The following is a 25118-nucleotide window of genomic DNA, read 5'->3' as shown; positions in this document are numbered from 1 at the left end:
GAACAATTCTGTGATTTTGGAACAAAACATAGGCCAAAACAAAGTGTTTCACTTTGGGTGGACTGAAAGCAGCTTCTGTCTGTTTTTGGTTTAAATTAGCCTGTGCCAAAAAATCATCTTCCATGACAAATTTTATCTCATTAAGTAAAAATTTCACAGCATCTTCTTGCTTTTATAGCCTTTTATACCTGAAACTAGTAGTCTGATAATGAAGTCAAGGATGGAATAGGTGTAACACTAAAACAGCATATTACTGAATTGCCCAGTATTTTCCAGATCATCTGTAAAAGAACATTTTAATTTAAAGTTTCTTACTCCTGAGTTTTCTTTCTAGTATTTTACTTATATCTTCTTTCTTTAACACTATTTTATAAATGCAAAAAATCCCCTAAAGCATCTGATGAATTATAGCCAGATGAGCTATGCCAAATTACACCAGATGGAGAGCTGGCCCGCAGAGGAGTTACTGTTTTCTATAACACAGTTTCAGATGCAAGATTCATTATTTGGGACAAAAATATTCAGATTATTGCCAGCTTCTCTGTCAAAAACATTGCTAGCACAACAAGTTTGGATTACTGCAAAGCATCTTTCCCATCTCTCTGCCACTCTGTGAACCTAATCATGTTGAAGTGAACACCCACAGTGTTCACAACACACAACTGCTGTGAAGTGGAAGGAGGCGTTAGGCCATGCTGGCCTTCATCCTACAAGCATATTTTGTGATATTTTTATTGGGGTTTAAATGCTTTTGATTTGTTCAGCTTTAAACTGAAAAGATATTGAAAAAATACTGTGGCCATTGACATGATGCAGGTAGGTCTGGTACCGTTCAATACCTTCATGAATGACACAGACAGTGGGATTGCACCCTCAGCAAGTCTGCAGACAACACCAAGCTGAGTGGTGTGGCTGACAAACGTGAGGGACAGGATGTCATCCAGAGAGATCTGGACAAGCTGTAGAAGCGGGCCCATGTAAATGCTATTAGGTTCAACAAGGTCCTGCACATAGCTAGGGTGCAGCCTGGTTTCAACACAGGATGGGAGATAAAGGGATTGAGAGCAACCCCACAAAGGACTTCAGGCTGCTTGTGAATGAGACGTTGGACCTGAGCCAGCACTGGGCATTTGCAGCCCAGAAAGTCAAGCACATCTTGGGCTGCAGCAAAAGCATTATGGCAGGCAGGGTGAGGGAGGAGATTTTGCCCCTCTGCTCCACACTGGTGGGACCCCACCTGGAGTGTTGCATCCAGCTCTGGGATCCTCGACAAAGAAAGACATGAACCTGTTGGAGCTGGTCCAGAGCACTGCAACAGAGATCAGAGGGATGGAACATCTCTTCTATGGAGACAGGATAGAAGAGTTTGGGTTGTTCAGGCTGGAAAAGAGGTCTCCATGGACACCTCATAGTGGCCTTCACTGCTTAAAGGGAGCCTCTAAGAAAGATGCAAGAAAAGCTTTTTGCTAGGGCCTGTTGCAGTAAGATAAGGGAGTGAAAAAAAGAGGTAATTAAAACTACCTTAGCAAATAACACCAGCTAAAGTATAGCATTTGAGAACACAAATGTTTGAAATGGCTCAGTCTATTCCTGCTCCTGCCATGTCTTGCTTTACCCATAAGCCTGAAAATGCTAAGCTACAGCTAAATTTAATGGCAAAAGGTGTTGAAGGCAATGGAGAAGGAGAAACAGAAGCTGAGATGATCTGCAGGCATGGAAATCCCATGTTCTTTCCCCTTATGTTTTAGCTGTGTTAGAAATTACTCACTAAACATCGGTAACACTGCAGTAGTGGATCTTGAGGTGTCCTCATTCAGAAAAGAACCAGTTACAATAAAAGTCACCTGAGCTATGTTTTGTTGTCTACTATGCTGCTCTTCTCTAGAACAGTATTTGTCTGATATAAATATAAATAACCCAAAAATTAGGTAAAAAGTGGTTCCTTCTTTATTTTGCTTGAACTATCAGTAATACAGTTTTGAAACTTGAAGTTCTATTCCAGTGCATACATATATATGAAGCTGGTGAATCCCATTTTCCAAATTTTCCAGGACACTGAGATCACAGAGAAATATGTGCTCTAACATTCCAGTGAGTATCTTGGACAGCATATAAAATCTGTTGAAGTGTATATAAAGAATATCTAAAGTCAATTGAAAAAATAGTCTGAGAGCTTTGCATTAGTATTTACAAGTTTAACAGGTTCCATGAAGCCTGTAGATAGATGCATCAAGTACAGTAGGTCATTCTGCATATTTTTTTATGTTGAAGGAGCAACTTTTTGCTTAGGAAACATTCCAGCTCTCACAATGCCCCCCATCCTTTTACTAATAATTCTGTCAAATGTCCGTTTTAAATACACTCGTGTACAGACCTGTCCACGACCACATCTGTTTTAAGTAGACTCGTGTATTTTTTTATGGATGGCTCAAGGATAATCCTGAACTATGCAACTTTCTGAGTCAGGATACATAACAGAATGAGGACAGAGGATATTTGGGCTAATAATTAGAGGGATGCTTGAAAAAATAATGGAGCTGTGCCTAGGAAAAACATATTTCTAAATTGCTAATCTTGCACACTGCTACACAGTAGTGACTCTGTAGTCAGAGAACAACATAAATTAATAAGGTTATTGTAACTGTACAGAACAATATTTAAGATTAAGCCCAGAAGACTAATTATTTAGGAAAGGTAACTCAAGATACATAGAGATTATCAGAATCAGCTGTGGTGAGCTGAAAAAGAAAATACCTCGGCAGTGTAGACTAAGAATTGGTAGCTTTTGCTCATACTGTGTATCAGGAAACAAAAGTTGGATCCTGAAGTGTGAGGACATAAAGAAACATCTCCTTTGTGATGTCAGAAATATTGAGCAGTGTTTTGGGATGAGCATTTTTATAAGCTTGTTTCACCATATCATATCTAAGAATTAACTTTCTTTTGCTTTGTTTTTGTATTAAAACTTCATTTCCCTTTCTGGAGAGAATGAAGATAAAATTCTGAAAGTTAGGTGATTTAATCCTCTTTACTCTTCTTAGTTAATACTAATTAGCAAGAAATCAAGCAGAACTCATTGTGAGAGATGGACTGTTTTTTCATGTTCATTCTTCACACAGCTTCAAATGAATATTTAAATCTATCTTTGATTGTTTGCAATGTTTGTTAATTTATTTTATAGTTCCCCTCTTTCACTTCTTATTTATGTACTTGAGAGGTTTTTTGCAGTATTTTCCACCTCTGGCACAATCTAAGCTACTCTGTTTTAGAAATACCTACCATTTTTGTATGGAAACACTTCCATGTGTAAAGTTTTACAGCTTCTAAAGTATTAAAATTCAGCTCTAACTAGGCATTTCTACTCTGAAATATTAGAAAATTTCATGTGAATTGCTTAACTTAAGCACAATAGAAAGGCATTAGGTGTTGAGAGCAATTCTTGTTACTATCATGCATTATCTAGAGACAATCTTTTAAGCTGCTTTCCATTACAGAAGCTCCCTAAATCCTTATAATGCTGATACACAAACTCTGATGGGGTCACATGCACTTCCCATTGGCTATTTTTCAACACACAGTAACAGCATGAGAGTTTGATTCTACATATTACTGCTCATTGAGATAAAGTCCAAGAATTCTCTGTGTATGACAATTTAGTTTACTTCAAAAAAGTACTGCGCTTCTCCAGAAGCTGAAGATGGCTCACCACCCTCTTGGGATCAAATGTTACAGAAACCTGAGGAATTTCTATATCTGAAGGATGGTATATAGTCTTGTTTTTTTTTTTTTTGTGTTTCAGTCACAGCAGAGAAAAAATAATTTAGTCATGGGGCATATGCCTTCCCTCTTGCTTCCCATCATAGACTAATCAGAACCACAGAGTCTAAAGAAAGATGTGCCCTTTCAGCAGCTGACTTGAATATGCCTGTCTCTTCTCCTTAGTGTATAACTACTGCTGAACTCCAACGATGTCCAGATCTCTCAGACAAAAGGAGTAGGAAAGCTGTGATGGAGGACACTGATGACCTTTACTGTGTGTCAGATGTAAGAGTTACTTTTGTCTGATCTTTTTTCCTTTGATAGGTAGCTGTTGCCCTTTCTTGCCAGAACAATGTAAAAGGAAGTCCATGAAGACATAACTGTGGGTGGAACATTGTCTGGCCCAGTCCTGAGAAGAGAGTATTCTAGATGGCAAAACAATTGGAATGTCAAATAATGTACGTTAACCCACGCTCTTAATTAGTCCCTGCTCCTTAATGTATTCATGATCTCGATTTCTTCCCTAGTTTGTCTTTGTACTCATGCTACCTTCTCTTTTCTTAGTGAAAATGAGAGGATATAGACTTTTTGAAAAATATATGAAACTGTCAGTAAAAAAGATGCTCTTGCTCCATATCTTGACCGTTCTGAAAATAAAAATAATAACCTACATAAAAAAATTCACAGGTAGATAGAATTACAATTATCTGCTTTAACTGAAATGCCCCTATGAAATCCATGCTAATAATAATAATAACAATAGTAATAATAATAATAAATATATATAGTTTCAAATTCTTATCATTATACAGTTCAAAAACATCCACAATTTTATTTATTGGCTGCTAACACTACCTGGACAGAGGGCAGTGTTATTGCAAACCCTTGATTCTCTTAAAGGGCCGCTGCAGTGTGTCCCGTAAGGTGATACACAAGTTCTGGTTCGCACCTGCGACCCTTGACCACAAGTAACTGAACACGTACTCCACTGGGCCCACTCTTCAACACCAGATTCACCTGTATTCAAGACAACAAACAAACATGAATATAGATATAAGTATTAATGACACTTTTTTTTTTTTTTTTGCTGACGCTTATTATCATCTGCTCTTATAAAGCAAAGGAAAAGGTACCACACCAATACAAATATTTTAAGGTTTATGGAGTAAAGCAGCTGTGAAAATGTGCAATGAATAGAAAACAAAGACACCTACAATGCTGCAATCACATAACACCTGTCAGAGGAGAACACTTTGATGTCATAGCACCATTTACAACTTTATGAGAACTACTGCCCTTCAACACTTCAGAAACAACGCTACCCTCAGGATTCTGTAAGTACATAGAGAACTCTTTTTATATAATAGCAAAGGATTTATCTCGGATATTTATACTTATCCCTCTAGAATTAAGGCTCAGTAACAGTGTAAGGAACTCTACCAGTAAGGGAATTCCAATGAAAACTCAGACAAGCCAATCCCTAATGTCTTACATTTTCTTCAGCAGAGTCACATAGCATTTGAAAGAAGTTTCCTGACAAAAACATTTTGTTTACTAAATTTTAACCTGAAATGTGGGATGGGAACTTTGATAATTTGCTGCATAGATCTACTCCTTGCTTTTGACCTACAGGTATGCTGAATTCTTGGGTGCACCACACTTCATTACTACACATAATACATATTACTATGTTCAAAATTGTCAGATGTGATTTATTAATACTCTATATCAGAAAAGAGGATTTTTTAAAGAATTTTTGAGAGATAGAATATAATATTTTTATTTTTTGAAAGCAAGTAAGGCATAAAGTTTTCTTGAATGGATGTTGTGAAAGAATGCTTGAATTTAATTCTCATGAACAGCTATACACACAGTTCTGGAATTCCTTTCCCAAAGGAATTCCTGTTCAGAAAAATAGATCCCTTGAGGATTCTCAGAAAGCAAATGCAAAATTAATGTGAATATATGAATATACCTCACTGAACAACTTCAATAAATAATTGTGCATTGATGTTTAGCTTCTTCTGTTAAAAAATCAGCAAGCAATGTAAAATGGCAGCTGAAACCCTTATTGTGTACTTGATTTTAAAGTGTAAGTCCTTTTTGAAACAAATGGGGCTGTTTTAAAATCAGTGGCATGATAAAATCTGCAGACTTGAGGAGCTTGCTTGAAATTTCAGTTATCTCAGTATACTTCTAGTCTTCCAAGAGTTTTGATACTGATCACAGTCAAGGGATTGTCTGCAAACCAGGAATATTCTGCTGCTATCTTCCAAGAATGCAGTAAATGACATACTATTTCTTCAAACTGTGCTTTGTAGCATGAATCTGTGAATATCTCCAAGCTCTCTTTCTTTTGGTTGTTTTTTTATTTCCCCAGAGGTCAAGCACCTCAAACCTTTGCAAAATGATTGCTTCTGCTAGACCTCTAAGATTCAATTCTGAGGCTATTAAATAGTTAAAAAAAAGTGCTTCTTATTCAGTAAAAAGACAGAATGTTTTATAATTAGTATACAAATCCCTCTGTTTTTAATACAATTATATGCAATTCTAACAAATTCTATGGAAAAGCGCAAATTTTGAGCTTTCTACACGCAAAAACTCACCAGTGATTTTTGTAGTCCTTTTCTTTATTTGTTAAGTGAAAACAATGGAAAAAAATCACTGATTATTGTTTTAATAGTTCTTGTGACATGAATTTAGCACTTTGATTAGGCAGTTAGATGGCTTGGATTCAGGTTAGATGATAATATAACATGCTAAATGTATTTAATATGTATAGACATTAACAATTATCAAATACGTTCTATAAGTCCTATATGCATGGAAAAAAGACTTGTACTACTGTGGGTTTCTAGGCTAATACTTTTTGTTTTTTTCCTACATGTTTGAAGTTTGACTTTGGCTTTGTTGAAATGGTTTAGATAAAAGGTCAAACAGCAGAAGAAGTCTAAGCTGTTTCTCAAGTTATTCCTCGTTATGTAAAACAATTATATATACTCAGGGTAAATGATCCATTATTCAACAGAGACATGTTGACAGTGCCCAGCTAATAAAATGCAGAAATTAAAAACGTTTATTTTTTATATCCTAATGCGATAAAGATGTTACTCTTAACACTTGGAATATGATGGAATATAGCAGCAACATGATTATTAGACTGTTGTCAGACTGTTGTGTGACTGCACTGAATATTTTTTTAATTAGTATTAATTATTAGAAATTCTGAAAATATATGTGCTGTTCATTCATAAAAGGCATTATCTCTTAATATACATCATCATATGTAAGGAAGGCTTAAACATTTGCTGGAGAAAGATCCTCCATACTAACATGCTAACATGCTGTGCAGTGCAAAAAGAGCAAAGTGAAGACAAAATAAAGAACACACTTATCTCACCAGCTGCTTTGCTTCCTTTTATAAAATGGATTATGATTTTTTGGCAATTTTTAATTTGCAGAGTATTTTTTATTGCTTTCAGGATGATTACTTATTTTAAAAGATTTAAAAGAAGAGAGATATCTTCACATATATATATCATTGTTAATTTACCATTTTAATTTAAGCATGTAAAGATTGCTATATTTTCTAGAATAAATCTAGGTTGAGCACATAATCTGCAAATATATCTTCCATTGTTTGCTTTTCTCTTATCCATTTTTTTTCTTTTCTGAAATGAAAATTTTGAAAGGGCTACTTTTTATTTACCTTCTTGTTTTCTGTTATTTGAGAACTCTAAAAATTTTTATGTTAGACATATTAAACCTACAATCTCAAATTATCTCTTAACAAGCTACCAAACTCTCATTCTCCCCTGATGCTTGACACGTAAGAGGAAACATAACTTACTGTATGGAAGGCCTCATTGATCTGTGTAAAACTTACCTGCATTATACTCTCTAAATCCCATTACACCTAAGGGAAGGATCAGTCCAAACATATAAAATGACAAATATAGAACAAGAAATTATTCACACAGTATTTTTAATAAATCCTTTTACTGCCTCATAACACTCTCCAAAATTAGAAAAAGGCATATTTTTGAAACTCTTCAATTTTTAGCAAAATTTGGTGGATTAAGTCCACAATTCTAACAGTATTAAATGCTTTTCATAGATCTTTTCCAGGACATTTCTCTATTCCTAGCACTCTGCCTTTTAAAAACATACAAACATTTTGTTGCACTTTTGTATCTGTTTTATTATTACACAAAATAAAATATCAAGGCTTAAAATATAAAACCCCATAAACGCAGTAACCAATTACTATTATATTTCTTAGTGGGTAAATTAATGAGACAGATATGTTAGAAAAAACCTTATGAATCAGTTTAGGAAGATACCACAATCAGTTTATTGCAAGAAAAATGAATGCATTACAGGTGAAGAAAATACGCAATGATCACTACAAAGGAAAAACAAAATGAAGAGATGAAAATTAGTATGTCCGGAAAGAGCACAAGTATTACTTAAAATGTGTTAACCTGCAGCATGGAAAATACAGATTTTGCCAAACTTTGGGATCTAAATTTATATGCCCATACATCTCACATGCTTTCAGAACAGGGCCTTGAAAACCAATCCCATATAATTTTGAATGTTCATCTCCCACTCCACACACACAATGTATTGGAAGGTGATGGTATAAGTGCTGCATTTTTAATGCAGCTCTCTAACACCCATAATAGATGCACTGCAATGCATGACTAAAAATAATAAAATACAAGATTTGCATTATATTATTTATGCTTTGGAGATTTATAATAGGAAAAAAACCCAGATAATTCTACTGACTTTTTGAGTAATTGTATGAATTCAAGAAGCATAAAAGCAAAGGTGTTACTCTATGTAGTAAGCAACTAACATTATATGTCTGAGCTAGGTACGTAAGTGGTAAGTTCTACTTTTCTAAACAAAAACTGCGTGGAGACCTAGAGAATTCTAGGCTCCCTTCTTCCACTGCATTTGCTTACAGTAGTATCTGGGAGTTAGCCATAAAAGCAATCCTATAGATTAATATGAGGGAAACAGACTTTTTCCCACTCTGAATTTATTACCAAACAGATCTACACTGATTGGCTATACATGTACTTAGATTGCTTAATATATTGATTTCTGCAAATCTGTTAAGTAAAGCACCCTACCACTAAGGAAGTCAACATGCAACATAACCAGAAGCAATTATAGCTCTTTTACTGAAGTGCATAAAAACTGGAAGCATTATGTACGACTGATGCAGGCATATATTCTAGGTTAGTTACTATGGAATACAGATGAAATTATTTCAAATCCATACAAAAATTATGGGGCACAAGATTGTCAACTCAGCAATTTACTGGAATGGAATGTATAGGGTACCAATAAAGAGTTAGCTTTTACCAACAGATACATGGATCATTATTGAAGTCAAAATGGGCAGTAGTTTTGGTGTATGAGAGCTTAACTCACTACTAAAATTTAATCATTGACCTCAAAAACAGCTGTGGTAACTGTTGGTAAACAGGCTAATCAGCCCTTTTTTTAATTATTACTTCAGTTCCAGGTTTCCAATATCATCTTGGTATCTTTAGACAAAGATGAAGTTGCTCAAACAAAATGTTTTAGATGAAAAACTCTTAGATAATTTGCACATTCAATTAAAAACTACTTACGGCCAATTTCATTTAGCAATTATGAATCTGGGAACTAGAGAACAGAGCATCGTGCTGGGCCAAAGATAGTAAATGCTAAATGCATGCACATTAAAGTCACCCCAGTAATTAATTAATTTGATAAATTACTAAAGCTGGGATTAGACAGTCTATTTATAAATTCTGAAGCATGTTTTTTAACATCTTTGAAAAATAGTTAACATGTCACAGTGAGCTGTCCTGTGTTTTGTACATGTGAGACTGCTTTCAGTACTAAAGAAATTCATGCTTACACAAAATGATTCAGTATTCACATTCACAGTGCATGTTTTTGCATGATGTACCTAATTCTTAGCTACTTTATTTATGGACTTTAACTGGTGAAAAAAAAAATAATAAATGATTAAAAAAATATCAGCTTAGAAAACTGACAAATATGCAGCAAAAGATTATGGAAACATGCAGTGGTCTTGCTAAAATTAACAACAGTAAATAGAAAAAATGTAACTGATGTATTACCAGTTTGTGCCATAAATTTAGCAGCATCAGCTTGTTCCTGAGGGACCCTTTTCTCATGAACAGATCGAGGTCGCTGACTTTTAATTGTATGATCTCCCATCATTCCAAATTCTAAAGACAGAATAAAGGTTTATGAAAGCTTGTGTGTAGACATTTCTCAAAAGTCACATACTGTCTCATGCAATATGTTCCTAAACATACCTGGAAGTTGCTGGCAAGAGTCAGGCAAGTGATCATGGCAGTTAACATCAACTTAACTTTGCTACACTCAGCTTTCAATAAATACTTAAATTTATGTCTGCAGATATTCCACTATGATTTTATTTATGAACCAACATTCAATGTAGTGACACATACTATAAATCAGCTGTATGACACGGCACAAAAACAGTTACTCAAATGCAGACAATCTATTCTTTTATTTTAAATCAGTGCAAACCACACCAGGAAATGACTGTGACAGTGTTATTAGACATTGCTGTTCTGTGGCAGAGCCCGCTGCTCCTCCAGAGGACTTCTATTTCTGCACTCATCTTTCAGGCTGATGAAGCCTTCAACAGAGGTAACAAGTCATCTTTGGGAATGGTGGCAACGGGCAATTACAATAATTTAGCCAGTGAACTGTTTAATTTTTAGGTTTTTAATTTTTAAAAAATTTTAATTATGCTGAATACAGCATAACAAGTGCTTGTGATCTGTTTCCTTCCTGAAACCTCTCCGTTAAAAAGACTACAGATTGTATCTTACACTCCACATTGATTTTAATAGGGAAAGCCTGTGAAAATCAGTGACATTAAGGCCCAGAGTGTGGGAGACAAGCATGCTTTAGCTGTGTATCCTGTTATCACTGCTGTCATTTTCCCTCTCTTGTCCTGTGCAAACCCCCTAGACTTCTATCTTAGCTCCACTTTTCATTTCTGTAACAAAATGCAAAAAGTCTTTTGCACTTAGAGGGGGACTGCTGTGTCTTCAGCACAGTTCCTATGAGATTCTCCCAGGCACACACAGCTGTCTGCAGCTCAGTGCTAAATATTCTGTCAGGAAAAACAAACTGGGACTTTTAATTCAGGAAGTGTGTGCTGGGAAATGCGGGTTAACTTTGAAACTACTTCAACTACAAACACATAAAGTTTCTGATGAGGCAGAAGGTGTCTGAGGCACAAGGAGCACAAGCATTAAAAAATACCTTTCTGCTGGATGGTTACCTTGCAAATTCAAAATTCTCCCCAATTTGTAAAGGTATGAAGATAATAAAACTTACCTTTCTGCCTCAAAAACCACAAAACATTATATGAGATGTAAACATCACTAATAAATATTATTTGCAAACACATTGTCTTGATAAATCATTAAGAACATTGTAATTTCTATTTAAAGAAACAAAAGTATACTTATTTTAAGGGGTCAATCAGAAGAAAGATTTTTTTTTTCCTTTCTAGTAAACTATTAATGTATTTCTCCAAATTAACGTTTCTGTTTGTAAATATTCATTAGTAGCACCATTTAAAATAAATATTTAATTATTCATTTGAGAACAGCAATGCAGTTCACATTCTAAAGAGAATATTTGAAAATATAATTAATAAAATATATTTTGAGGATTAAACATTCAACATTTTAATACATCCAAGAAATAAATACAAAAGATAATTAAATTATATACATATATACACATGAAAAAATAATATATATATGTGTGTATATGCATATGTGTGATAAAATTTTATGAATAAATTTTCACAAAAGACACCTCTTCTACAGCTCCTCTGATTTAAGATAGCTTTTTATTCTGTGGAAAATCTCTTACTACAATCAATATTCTAATGCACATTATGATTAGAATATTTTTACAATTTTTACAAGGTGCAGTTGAGATGACACATTTAAACTGTAATTAGTAACATGGCAATGGCAGGAAACTTTACATAGCTTTTCCCCCAAAGAGGCTGTCACAGCAAGGCAGAGATACTGAGGTTGCTGCCTGCCTGATCTCTGCTTGTCAGGCAGTTTAGAGGTTATGGCACCATTCTTGCAGAAGACTTAGTTCTACTTTTTAAGTTACAGAGTGCAATAATGGGAGACCTTTGCTAGAGGAAGGCTTTCCAGAGGCATACAGGGAGGTGGTGAATGTTCTGGTCCCAGTCCTGCAGCAACTTGTGCTGGGTGCGGGCACATGCAGTGTCCTGCAGGACAGAGACTGCTGGTGAAGAGGCAAAGGGATGTCTGAGAGATCAGTTATCTGCATTATAGATAATACTTGATGTAGGTCCAGTCACAACGATGGAGTTACAAATACCAATGAGCATGATTATAATGCCTAATTTTTTTGATTTTTCCACTTAAGCCACAACACATTTTCAATTCACTTCAACTATTGCTGATGGTCTTTGAGATGCACTTTTCAGCTAATCTCCCTTTGATATATTAAACATTTATATAGCAAGTATATATTAAAGATAATTTTTTCATTACCCAGATAAAAGCATTTTTATAAGTTTTGTCAAAAAAAAAATGGGACCAGACTTACGCAATGCTCTTGTTTTCATATTCAGCTGAAGTACTTAACCAAATGCCACATGAGAACAAAAGTGGTACCAGGAAATGCAATGTACTGGCATGGGTGAGGCCTTGTTAAGATTCAGGCCTCATAAGAAAAAAAAAAAGAGTCAAGAATATTTTTTTAATGGTATCAGAAATGTCCACTTTCTGTGTATAAGTAAAAAAGTGGTCTCAAAACTGTTTAATCTAAGAAACTTAAGAGTAATGTGTTTTTATGAAGCATTTTTAACAGAATATCTTATTTAAGTTTACAATAAATACTAAATAGAATGAAACTTTCCTTCATTTTCATATCCTAGGTAATAAACGTAGAAGGCGAACCCATTAAGCAGTTTTTTCCCCTCAATACTTCCTAGAGAAGCAGTATCTAAATGCTTTCTGGGCTGGGAAAGCATTTCAAGTCAGCCTAGAGTATGACTAAATGGCACAGTAATTTCAAGGATCTGTTTGCATGGGAAAGGTGGTAAGAACCATCCTAATGCAGGCAGTATTTGGCACAGGTGTCCTGCAAGGTCAAGTCAGAACGATTCAAGACCTGATATTCAGATATAATGTCGGATATTTGAATTGACATTCCGAGTAAATTAATTTTTATCATTCTCACTCTTCTTACCTAGTTCTTGCTGCTGAAAATAAGTTTTCTAACCCAGAAGAAGGTATTTTTGTAGACATCAGTTTCTGAAGAGAATTTTTTAGGTGATGTCTGTCCTAAATTTTATTTGGGTGAAACAGGACAGTTAGTCTCTGCTTTTACCTCAAACATTGATAGTAATTATATTGTTTCAATAAATACAGGGGGAAAGCAAATCCTTTCAGCAACAAATAGGTGCATGGTCTAATTCAGAAATTGACAGAGTGATTCTAAGTTAGACCTGGAAACGTGCAAGGGTTTTAGGCCTTTTTATTACGTTTTTAATGCTATAATCTACACACCATGAAGATAAAACCTATAAATACCTCAAAGTGTATATAAAAGTAGCATTATGAGGAGCCTTTAATCATTTTGACCAGACCAAGACATATAACAAATCATAACACATTCCAGATATTTGCAGTAGAAAACCTGAGGTTTAATTATCTGATAAAAGAATTTAATCTGCTGTCAGTGGTCCTTTGGTGGCTATGGAAGTACAAAGGATCACTGCCATAGGATGCCTATTTTATCCCTCCTCACCTGCTCATAATGGATCAATACTTCAAAGTATTTTAGTAATGCATATATTTTAATATGGATGTGATGTTTTAATATGGATGTGATGTATCATTTGGTTAAGCATTGGAACAGACTGCCCAGTGAGGTGGTGGAGTCACCATCTCTAGATGGTTAAAAAATAACTGGATGTGGCACTTAGTACTATGGTTTAGTTGGAATGGTGGTATTTGGTCAAAGGTTGATGATGTTGGAGGGCTTTTCCAACCTAAATGTTTCTCTGATTCCACGATTTCATTTTGCATATAAGCTGAGGCATGTAATATAGTTCCATACCTTCTAGGACAGTAAAAAAAAAAATGCAATTCCAAAGCTGGTATTATTTACACCTCAACACTAGTCCCATTGGCTTTACCTTTATTGTTATGTTATGTTATGTGAATTTTTATTCCTATTAAGCAATCTTTTTAGTTTTTAAAGGAGAAGCTAAAATCTTGCGGCCAGTTTAGGTGTACATTTTTAGGAGAGAAGAGAGGTGCCATGTGCTCTCTGTAGGAATAAAGAAGAAAAAAATCTGTTAACAGTGTAAAAATGCAAACTAGGACAACTGAGACATACAAAAGAAAAATATAGGCTTTGCAAGGTTCTACTCACCAAGGCTAGTCATTGCTTTTTGACAAGTGGATATTCTTAAAAATTAAAGAAAATATCAAACAGATTTTATGCCTAGGCTGTTTTATCATATTTCTAACATATATATTTGTTACATAGATATCCCAGTCATCAGATGATATTACAAACCATGGTGGTTTGGCTTTTATGGCTATTTTATATAACATTTCATGGGAACTTCACAGTGCAAATGTATCATGATGTACCATCTACTATGAATTGTGCTATTTATGGTGCAGGACACACTGGCATAAATATAAAATGCCTTTTTCATCATAGAAGTTGGTGATGACATCATGAATGAACTAAAAAAAAAGTGATTCTGAGACCTCTAGGGTACAATGTCAAGGAACTTTTGAGAGTTGCCGAGTGTCATAAGCTTGTACAGAACCTCCTGGAAAGTAAGAGCAGTTTCCTAAAAGCTTTTCAGAACCTTAAAAATATGAAGAGGCAGTCGACTCCCCAAAGTGACTGTCATCTTCTTTCACCCACAGTGCTCCAGCAGTGTGATTCATACTATCCTACCCACTCCTGAACTGTAACTAACCAAATGAATGTTTGCATTTACTCTTGACTACGAAGTTAACAGAATAGGTCTTGCAGCTAGAATCTGCAATAATGCAAACTGTCTCACATGCAGTAGCACAGCATCCTCTCTGTGCTAACATACAAATGTTTCACAGAAATTATGCAAAATGCTAATGTAAGTCCTCCCAGGTGAAGGGGGAGGAGGAGAGGAGTAAAGGAAGAAAGAAGACTACAGAAATTTATAAAGAATCAGCTTGTTTAAATCATTTTTTTGGCTGTTTGTTTAAATCAAATTTAGTTACTGAAATTAACTAATTTCAGTAGACCTGAAAAATATCTGACTTTCAGGAGCTTGAAAAAGTTTTTTGCATATTTATTTTTATCCCATTCTACAGGTTCTCCCCCAAAGACAACAGTAGCAATACTTGGGGATACTCATCACATTGGCAACTGGTCAGTACTATTTTTTCTGGTCACTAGATGGCAGAATGTGTGTTGACTTAGAAGCACAATTTTGCATTGACTTGAGAAACTGTGACTTTCTGTTTAATTTTAACTATAAAATTATCTCTCATATATATATATATATATATATATATGCATTAAAAAATGTCACTACATTCAAAGCAGTGAGGGTTTTTTGTTTCCTTCTTTATTTTCAGTTCTTCTATTATAGGACTGAAGATTAATAAAACCTCAACAAAGAACCCGAAACAAATAAAACATGAGTTGCAGAGTTGTTGTTTTTTTCTGTGGTTTTTTTTTTTTGGGGGGTGGTGGGGGGTGGGATTTGTGGTTTTTATTTGTTTGGTTTTTTCCCCCTTTACAGTAAGGCCTATGACAGAAGAAAATCTGAGAAGCATTGTCTTCCCTGTTTCCAGCACTGCTTCACTGTAGCAGGGTACCAAGGCCCCACAAGGAAGCACTTGTTCTCTAATGCTGCATTGGCAGGACACAGCTTCAGGGCATTAGTGAATACCATCACTCTGCAGTACAGATTTAAGCTATAGCTTTCTATGGGAACCCCTTAAAATGATATTTCCTCATGAGGCAGGCAAGTTGCCAAGAGGGTAACGTAACTATTAGCTGAATTAGATTTCCATGGGAACCTCTTCTTAGTGAATGTGGAAAATGTTCTTAAAACAGCCTTTGCTTACTTCCTATGTAGATCCTGGTCCCATAGAAAGTCCCCCTTTTGGCTCTCCAAAACAGAATAGAAGAGCTTTGATCAGTTTCAAACTGAAAGGCATAATTTCTTTCACTAGAGTGAATTAAGTTCTGAACTGAGCTGTATTCATTAATACAGTGAGAAAAATATGCTATTACTCATGAAAACATGTGAGGGATTTTATGACAGTGATTTAGATAGAAATGCAAAGGCCTTTGTACTGACACAGAATATTTTTTAAATTGTAAAAAAATACTGCATTTTATCAAGTAAAAGGTAAACATTTGTAGGATATTAGATGCAAGATTTCCTTTCTCTTGCACACAGAGATATCCTAATACATACACGTATGCACTTTCATCTCTCAAAAAATTAGGGAAATTAATTATGTATTCTAAACAGTCAACATTTTGTACAAAGGTAATTAGTTTATATTCATCTCTAGGGAGACCCATTTACTCCTAGGACATAACTTTGGATTAATACTACTGCTTGTATTTTTAATGACATAAGAAATGAAATATTGCTGAATTAAAATATAAATGATAGCACAAATCCCATGGAGCTAGACTTTCTCATGGCAATGCAATCTGCTGTCTCTCTGTGCATCTCTTCAGTGACTCTCTTGGCCAGCCATTATCTTTAGTGGGATCTGAGCCTGTTTATTTATGGTTACAGATTTGATCAGTGAAGAATATCATAAAGATGTAATATTTCTTTCCTTTCAATGTGCAGAGAATGTTGAAACCACGCAAACTCTATTACTTGCCTTCCTGATCCCAATTCCTAATCACCATATATCTAGGCAGGAGAAACTGAGCTTAAAAATCCTAGTGAAGAGACTCATACCTGTTCAAAATGAATGCAAAATGTCACCATAGCAGGTGGTGTGTTTTCACATCTGCTTTGAAGTATCATAACTAAGCAAAGAGCACAAGGAGGGGTGGATGGAAGCCCAAACTGCTGCTTTACCCCTTTTTATATCTACCAAATCTGACATTTGTAGTTGCCATGGCCAGGTAGGCAGAAGATGCTTTGTAGTTCACATTTTCTCTATTCAAATATTTCCCTAGTAATCCATCCCAAAATTTTTGTGTTCAAATAAAATACCAATACTGATAAAAAAACACTTTACATTTTCAGGTTTAAAATTTAAATCCTGTAAATTCAGTGTTACGTTATTTTCCCATATTGCATACTGTTCTCTCAAAAGATTCATGGATGTAATAACACATTAAAGAATGAAAGCACAGGTGCTTACCATAATATATTTTTGCTTTTTTAAAGGAAAAGACTTTTAAAGCATTCTCTTGCAGTATTCTCATAATTTTAATGTTGTTACTATAATAACTTATTCATGTGTAGGCTTTAAAAATTTAAATCATGGTATAATAATAATAATAATAATTCTTCAGTATTTTAATTTCTTCTTTATATTTCATACTATTTTACTTATGTATTGAGTATTTTGCATTTGTCATATATTTACTAATTGAATGGCTGATATAGTTAGCCAGTGCAGGAATTATTTCAGAATGGCACCATTTTTATATAAATACTCTCCTGCAGCAGGTTACACAGTTATTACACACAGGCTAGTATGTGCCTCTTTATTGTTCTGTACAATTAAAAGTCAAGAGATGATGACTGAGAATAAAATAATTTCCTAAGCTATTCTTGAACTCAATAATTCTTATTTTCTGTTCTAAAAAGGCTGAAATATAAGTAAACTGTAGAAAACAGGACTCACAAGGACATCTAGACTATTTCCTTGCCCTGCAACAATTTACCACAAACATTTCTGCAGATGGCTGCCTAATCTTTTCTAAATTATAGAAGTACTCATTAAAATATGAGATGAATTATCTTTGAGTTTTTGACAGGGAGGTTTACACTCTGTGAAAGATTCTAAAGCTGTACGAAGAGAAGGAACAAGAATTAGTATTTTAAATAACAGGTACTGCAAACTGTAATCACTAAGAAAGTTAAACTGAGTGTGTTTTGTTTTTTTGTTTTTTTTTTTTTTTTTTTTTAGAATGGTAAAGCTTCTAGGTGAAGCTAAATGATATTGCATGCCTTTTTAAGAGCATTTTCTTGTCCTTAAGTCTCCTAAATTGTTTATATGAGAAAATAATAAAAAATGGAAGAAGTGTTGCTGGATGTAAATTTTGCACATTACATTTTTATCATTTTTCATACCAGAAAGCTGGGTTTTTTGTATACAGACTTCATGGATAGCTGCTAAATTTTATTTAGAGAAGAATAAAAGTAAAGGACAAGAGGCTTGGCTGTTGTAAAATGTCCTCGTTCCACCCAGGCAGACTAAAGTTTGTAAGCTGAGAAGGTGCACTAGGTGTTTACCAAAACCAGACACCTACTATGAGTTTAAGGGCTTATATAACCAGTTCACAAGGCTATGTGCCCTTGCTAGCTGTCTCTTGCAGGTCAATGATCACACACTTGCAATTTCAAACATGTTATACTACCCAGTTCATCATGGGAGATCTGTGTATAGCACACTGCCCTGATATGAAGGGTGGTGCAGTGGTTTCCAAAACGAATCTGGAACCTCTTAAAAGGTATCTTATGGTACCAGAAGTCCTCTTTAAATTCCTATGGAACACCTGTGGTCTTAAATATGAGTCATAAATAACTCTTCTCTAGTCAACAGAATAACCTTATTGGGACTAGACAACACAAATGAGAGGAAACCCAGTGATTCAAACTTAAAGCTCCGATAAAATTTTCACAATCATAGAATCATAGAATTGTTAAGGTCAGAAAAGACCTCTAAGAGCACCATCCAAATCCAACAATCATCCCAGCCCCACTATGATGTTCACCTCTAAACCATGTCCTTAAGTGCCCATGTCCACACATTTTTTGAACACTTCCAGGGATAGTGACTTCATCACTTCCCTAGACAGCCTGTTCCAATGCAAAATAACTAAAACTGAATCCTAAAATAAATCTAAATCCTTCCTTCTGAAATACATGCATAGGATTTTAAGTAGGAAAGCACAAAATAGATCTAACCAAAAACTGCCAATGAAAATCTCTTGGATCTAAACCTTTCGGGATTTTTGAGAAATAAATTAGATGTTTTCACTGGCTTTAGTAAAAGCACTTTTATGTGTCCCCGAAATTCTGATTTCAGAGTCAGACCCAGCAATTAATTTAATTTTTTTAAGGAGTCAAATATCTCACTGTGGCTAGAGCCCAGTGTTCTCCTTCACTCTTACTGCATAATCCACACTTGGAAAAAGTATCTCAGTGCATCTGCTAACGTGTCCTTCCTAGATCTGTGGGCCAGTGCTAGAGAGTACCATGGCTTATTTTACAGGTGTCACCCATACAGTGCTTCTAGAAAAGCAAACTAACTGTTCAGCTGAAGATCTGAGCTAAACAAAACACAGTTTGTCAAAAACCTCTTACAGAAGTTCACCCTGAAGCCTGCATTAAAGAACAACTGAGGTGCAGAATTTCTCACCTACTTAACAGCAGACCAAATACTGAGTGCCAAAATATATATTAAAAAAAAAAAGCAGAAAATGAGCAGATGTATTCTATGGGCATAATCCATCTGATCATGGTGTACACTACTCTTAACACAGGAACAGCACTTTGCTGGATTATGCAGATCAATCCATTAGAATTAGTGAGACTATGATAACGATGCTTTACAGCTGCCCCAAGCAAATAGATTACTCTGAGACCCATCAATGTAATGCTGGTTTTTGCAACATACATATTTTTTATAAACTTTTTAGAAGTTTATAAACTTTTATAAGTTTATAAACTAGTCAGGTATTTCTACTCAGTCATACCAAAGTGCCTTCTGGGCCACTTCACTGATTAAATTAGAAAGCAATAGAAAACACAATCTAGTTGACACAACATTGATATTCATAGGGAATGATACAAGGGAAAATCATGGGGATGACACAATTGAAGTGGTACATCCTCAGAGATGGAAGAGCATGCTTGTCTTTCATCAATAATCATCAAACTAATTGATTTTAGTATTCTTATTATTCCTACATTCTGGTGTGATATTATACACTTGAATCACTTAAAATTCTCATGCCTGTCCTAAAAATATTACTGCAACAATCTATACCTTTTGACCTCCACAATGATTAATTGAAGTTGACTCTACAGGGTTTCTCCTACACATCTCAATAATAAGGAACTTGTAGAAGTGTCTATTCCATGATATCTACATGGGATACAACTTACATAATTCATTTCAGCTTGTCAGCAAAACATGCAATGTGGCTACCTAAATGCTGTCTTAGGTCACCATGGTCCATCATTTGGGGAAATTATGCCAATAGTCAAGATAGATGGAGCTTGCAGGCAGGGATTTCTTTGGTGAAGGTGTTGAGTTCTGGACTTAGAACTATAGAGTTTGCAATACTCATTACTCTGGGAGCTCTGACTGGAACTTATATAAATGCATTCTCAGAATGACCTGTAGCTTATGGGCATAAAAACCCTAATATATTTTGGACAAGTCTGCAGCTTGTTATGTTTTACTTAGAGCAAACAGACTTTCCCTTAACAGCTAGAGACCTGTAACTCACGTGTGTATCGTGGCCCTCTAAGAGAGACTTACGACTTGAATCTCATCCTGCTGCTCCTAACTAGAAAACTTTTTTTTGAATCATCTACAGTGCTAGCTACACCTCTACCCACAGACAGCCTATAAATCTCTCCAAATGCCTCTACTTCGCTGCCTAGAATAGGCTGGAAAAGAATGGGCTCACTACAGAGCTCAATAAAACAGCTTTTATACAGAGCTATTTCAAACAAACATTGAATTTACCTCAAATCAGGCCTTTTCCTCTTTTATGTTGGCTCTCTGAAAATATCCTAATTATTTACTTACCTGAAGGAGTCTACTGTAGGCATGTAGAGTGGAGTATTTACATTTTAAAAATTCTGAATCGGTAAATTAAATTGTGCTCACTAGAGACTTACTTTGATTCTCCAACAAACAGCAGAACTATAGGTATGTACTTAGATTGCCATGGCTCCAACACTACTACCATAATCAACAGATTAGATATATTTCATATTCACTCAAGCGATTAACAGGTAACTTCAAAAACATAGTAAGGCAGAGGAGATCCTAAGTTCAGAAAAATCAGAAAAAAGGCCCACTATCTTGACCACAAAGGTTATACAGCATTCAGTCAAAACCATGACATCAAGAGCATGTTAAGTAGGCTGAAAAGCTTATGTTGAAGCTCACAAGGTAGCAGCTCTCAAAAGACAAGAAAAAGAATTCTAGCTTTAGACTTAATACAGACTGCTCATTCTGAATTGATCTTGTGGAATTTTTTTTCTATTTTCCTGGATATATTTAAGTTTGATCTGTTTTTATTTAAAATGTTACTTCAACTTGATATTCATTCACATGTCAGAGTGAATAAAGTATTTCTAAAGACTAAAGTCTTACAATTTTACCAACAACTTTCAGCAAATAAAAATACGTTTTTGGTTTTTAAAAATAATTATTTGTTTGATATAAAAGTAGCAAACTCAAGTAAAACCTGTTTAAGGAATCCTAAGTTAGAAAAGTAGCATGTCATTAGTTTTAATGAAGGTTTGGAAAGTAATGCAGCAATAGGTCTGCAAAGCCTGACTGGAGTGTTCTGTGCCAGAACAGGCTCTGGAGCCCCAAGGTACTTACATCTGCAGTGAGAGTAGTTTATTTCCCAGGATGACAGCAGAATCCATTGATGCAAGACATGGTTATACAAACGCCCACATGCTAACATATGTAAAACATCTCCAAAGGATAGCCTGGGTGCACAAGGTCTACCTCTGGGAAAAGGGCTTGGTGCCATATAACGGAACATGTGTAAAATCTAGACCATAGAACAGATGTTTCCATTTTGTCCTTTCATGCAATTTATGCTTTTCAAAAGTCATTATAGGTTCCCAAAAGACATGAAGAAGCAATTTTTTACGTAACAGATTTTGCCCAAAAGTAAGTCATTACTGCTAATGTACAACCCCATATACTGGTAATCCAAGTTAGCACATAGACAATTTTGATCACCTTATGGTGCATTTCAATTATTTTCCACTATCAAAAGAATAGACTTATCCATTCTACTCTACCTTATCTTGTAGTTTTAATACATTAGAATAACATCACCTACAAATTACAGTACTTTGACCTCCACCAGTGTAAATCAAAAGTAATGAAATAACAGAATTAAATGTGCATATAACTGCTGTGTGAGCAGAACTGACTCCAGACAGATTAATTTCTCCGGTTTTGAGCAGAACACAGGACTGCCAGACCCATAATAATGATTTTCCAGCTTCTAACTCTATGTTCTGTTAGATCATGTGGATTCTTCTGCATATCCATGCTATTTAATGCTTCAGATTATAGGAACAATTGCAGCTAGTTAAAGAGTGATTTCACTAAATCCTTAATCATGATGAGGTCAGCTTGGATTTGCCTCTAAGTAGCAGTTTTTAAAAATATAATCACAATAAATTATTCCCAGTATTAAAAATGAGACGGTACAATAATCCAGGACAAAAAGTTACAGCTGGGACAATGCTGTTGCTGTTCTCTTTCTATCCCAAGGCCCATCACTGTTACTGGCTTGAAATGTCATGTTGTATTCACTGAGTATGTACTAAAATGCAGATTGGAATATCTGCTACTATGTCTTTTAAGCATTTCCATTACAGGGCCTGGGCAGCCTGATAAAAAAAAAAAAGCAAGAATTTATTAAAAATAGTAAAACATTTCTGCAGAGTAAAATTATTATACATAATATACCATATTGTATAAGATAAATAATAATATGTATAATAATACATATATACAATGTATATACATATATATACACATATACACATATATATACATATACAATACATATATAATATGTATGTGTACATAATATGTATACATAATATACAATAAATTATTTTATTAGTAGCATATATTATTATATATTTTATTATTATAAAATTATTATATAATAATATATTATTATACAGTTCAGGACCACTGGTGAATTGGTGTTCTTCTGAACGAATGCCTGTAGCAATAGAGAAGTACACAAATTTTAGTCTGAGAAGAGGGTGCTATTCAAAGTACATAAATAAAACTTAAAAAAACAACCCACCCCCACCCTAGAGACAGCTCTTTTTTTTTTTTTTCCTTTCTGTGTGCGTGTAAGGAAGGATAAATCCCTCAGGTGGTATTTATAGTTGAAGCAAATTTTAAATCCCACACCAGTTTCAAAAACAAGTTCCAGACTTGAGAGTAATAGATGGAGAAATGCATTATTTCCATGGTTATTTAATTACCTAACTCTAGTAATCAAAACATATCTTAGGAATTCTGAGTATAAGACTTGTAAACTGAGGATCCAGGGAATGTTTATGACTAACTTGTAAAGAGTCTGCATAAATACCACTCTTTTAAGATGGAAATTGTTGGCATAGAGTTCTTTCTGGTTTCTCTCCTTACTTCTGCAAGGAGTAGATCCTCTTACAGGTCTTGGAAATCTTGAAAATAGAAATTTACTTGTTGGACAGAGAATTTGCTATAGCAGAAAGCAGACTTCTGCAGGCATCAGAACATGAGAAAAAAGTAGCAGTCCTATGATTAACTAAACAATATCTAAAGAAGAAAACCAGCCAAGTGGAAAAATGGATGAAGATGAAGAAAGAAACTACAACCAACAACAAAATAGCAAATAAATGTTTTTGGTAAACAAAACCAACCAACCAACCAACCAAAAACAAACAAACAAAACAAAACAAAGAAAACCCCAAAAAACTAAAAGCACATCTCTCCAGAAGCAAAGAAATCACATATTCTTGCATGTCTGATTAGGGTCAGTCTGTCTCTGCTCAACCCAGGAAGATTATAGGTTGAGGAAGACAGAATAAATTAATCATCAGGGCTTCTGTTTTCATTGGTTGTTTATGAACTTAATTTAGAGCATCCTCAAGGTATATATAATGATTCCTGTTTTTAACCGCTCTGCTTTTAACTAAAACTTTAGTATGTTATATATATACACACATTTAATTTTATTTACCTCATTGTTTACTGTTATCTCTAGGCTAAATAACATCTCTTTAGAATGTCAGGAAGACTGCATGTGATTATATTGATTTATTTTCACATGATACAGTAAAGGAACAGGCAAACTTTAAGTCTAACTCAGGAGAGGCTGTATGAATAGGGAATTCCACTGGGCAATAAGTGAAATTTTTCATAAAGAGAACTTATTTCATAAGAAAAAGCTGTTTCAAGGACAGACGTACTGGTTTATGTAAACTAAGATGATTTTCTGACAAAAGGGAAGAAAGGAGAAAGCAAGAAAATGAGCATTTTGAAAAAGTTAAAATAGCTTTATTTCTGTTATTTATATTATAGCTACAATTTTAATTCTAATTAAAACCAAAACCCTTTCTCAGCTACACGTTTAAGTCAGCCCCATATATATTTGTGTCGTGAAGCAAAAAAATCAGTTATTCCAGAAATGATATCAGTGAATAAATTTGGGAGGAAAAAAAAACCAAACAAATTAGGAAAAAAATACTGCATTTATTCAAACACACTAGGATTTACTGTAAAAGTAAAATATTACTTCCTACATTAGGGTTCTTCATAATAAAAAATAATATCAACTTTCCTTAGTGAAAAAGAAATAAAAGAATTATAATTATGTGGGATGCAATCCAAGAATCATAATTACATTGAGCACATAGAGGGATAAAATGTTAAAGACAATAGCCAAATGATAAACAGCTTTGAACCTGCTCATACCACCCCGTAAAGTTGTTAAGAAATTAACAATTCTAATTTTATATCAAGTAGGAAATAGTAGCCAAGAATCTTTGAAAGCTATGTACCACTTCACAGTTCCTATTCTATATAATCATGTACCGGTGGAGAAGTTGTTGATAATTCCTGCATGTGCTGAGGATGAATAAATGCATCCACCAGGAAAGCGAGTACCTAAAACCAGTCATCTTATTCAGCTTCAGACCTAGCATTCTGTTTTATGGCTGTGAATTTTTATCAGGTTCAAGCTATTGAGGCTGCTGCTTGTCAGCTGCAGTTCTCATTAGGAAAAAG

General features: G+C 34.7%; 1 protein-coding gene across 1 annotated transcript in view; it reads right to left on the bottom strand.

Moving 5' to 3' along the window:
• ADGRB3 (adhesion G protein-coupled receptor B3) overlaps positions 1-25118 on the bottom strand; it is a 439895-nt gene that overhangs the window by 254344 nt on the left and 160433 nt on the right. Inside the window, exons 2-3 of the mRNA XM_062489771.1 lie at positions 9909-10019; positions 4615-4776 (exon numbers count right to left, since the gene is read on the bottom strand). Of these exons, the coding sequence (XP_062345755.1) occupies positions 4615-4776; positions 9909-10019 (273 nt within the window). The remainder of the gene's footprint in view (positions 1-4614; positions 4777-9908; positions 10020-25118) is intronic.

The sequence above is a fragment of the Cinclus cinclus genome, chromosome 3, assembly GCF_963662255.1.
Source record: "Cinclus cinclus chromosome 3, bCinCin1.1, whole genome shotgun sequence".
Taxonomy (NCBI): Eukaryota; Metazoa; Chordata; class Aves; order Passeriformes; family Cinclidae; genus Cinclus; species Cinclus cinclus.
This window is presented reverse-complemented; position numbering and strand designations above follow the sequence as displayed.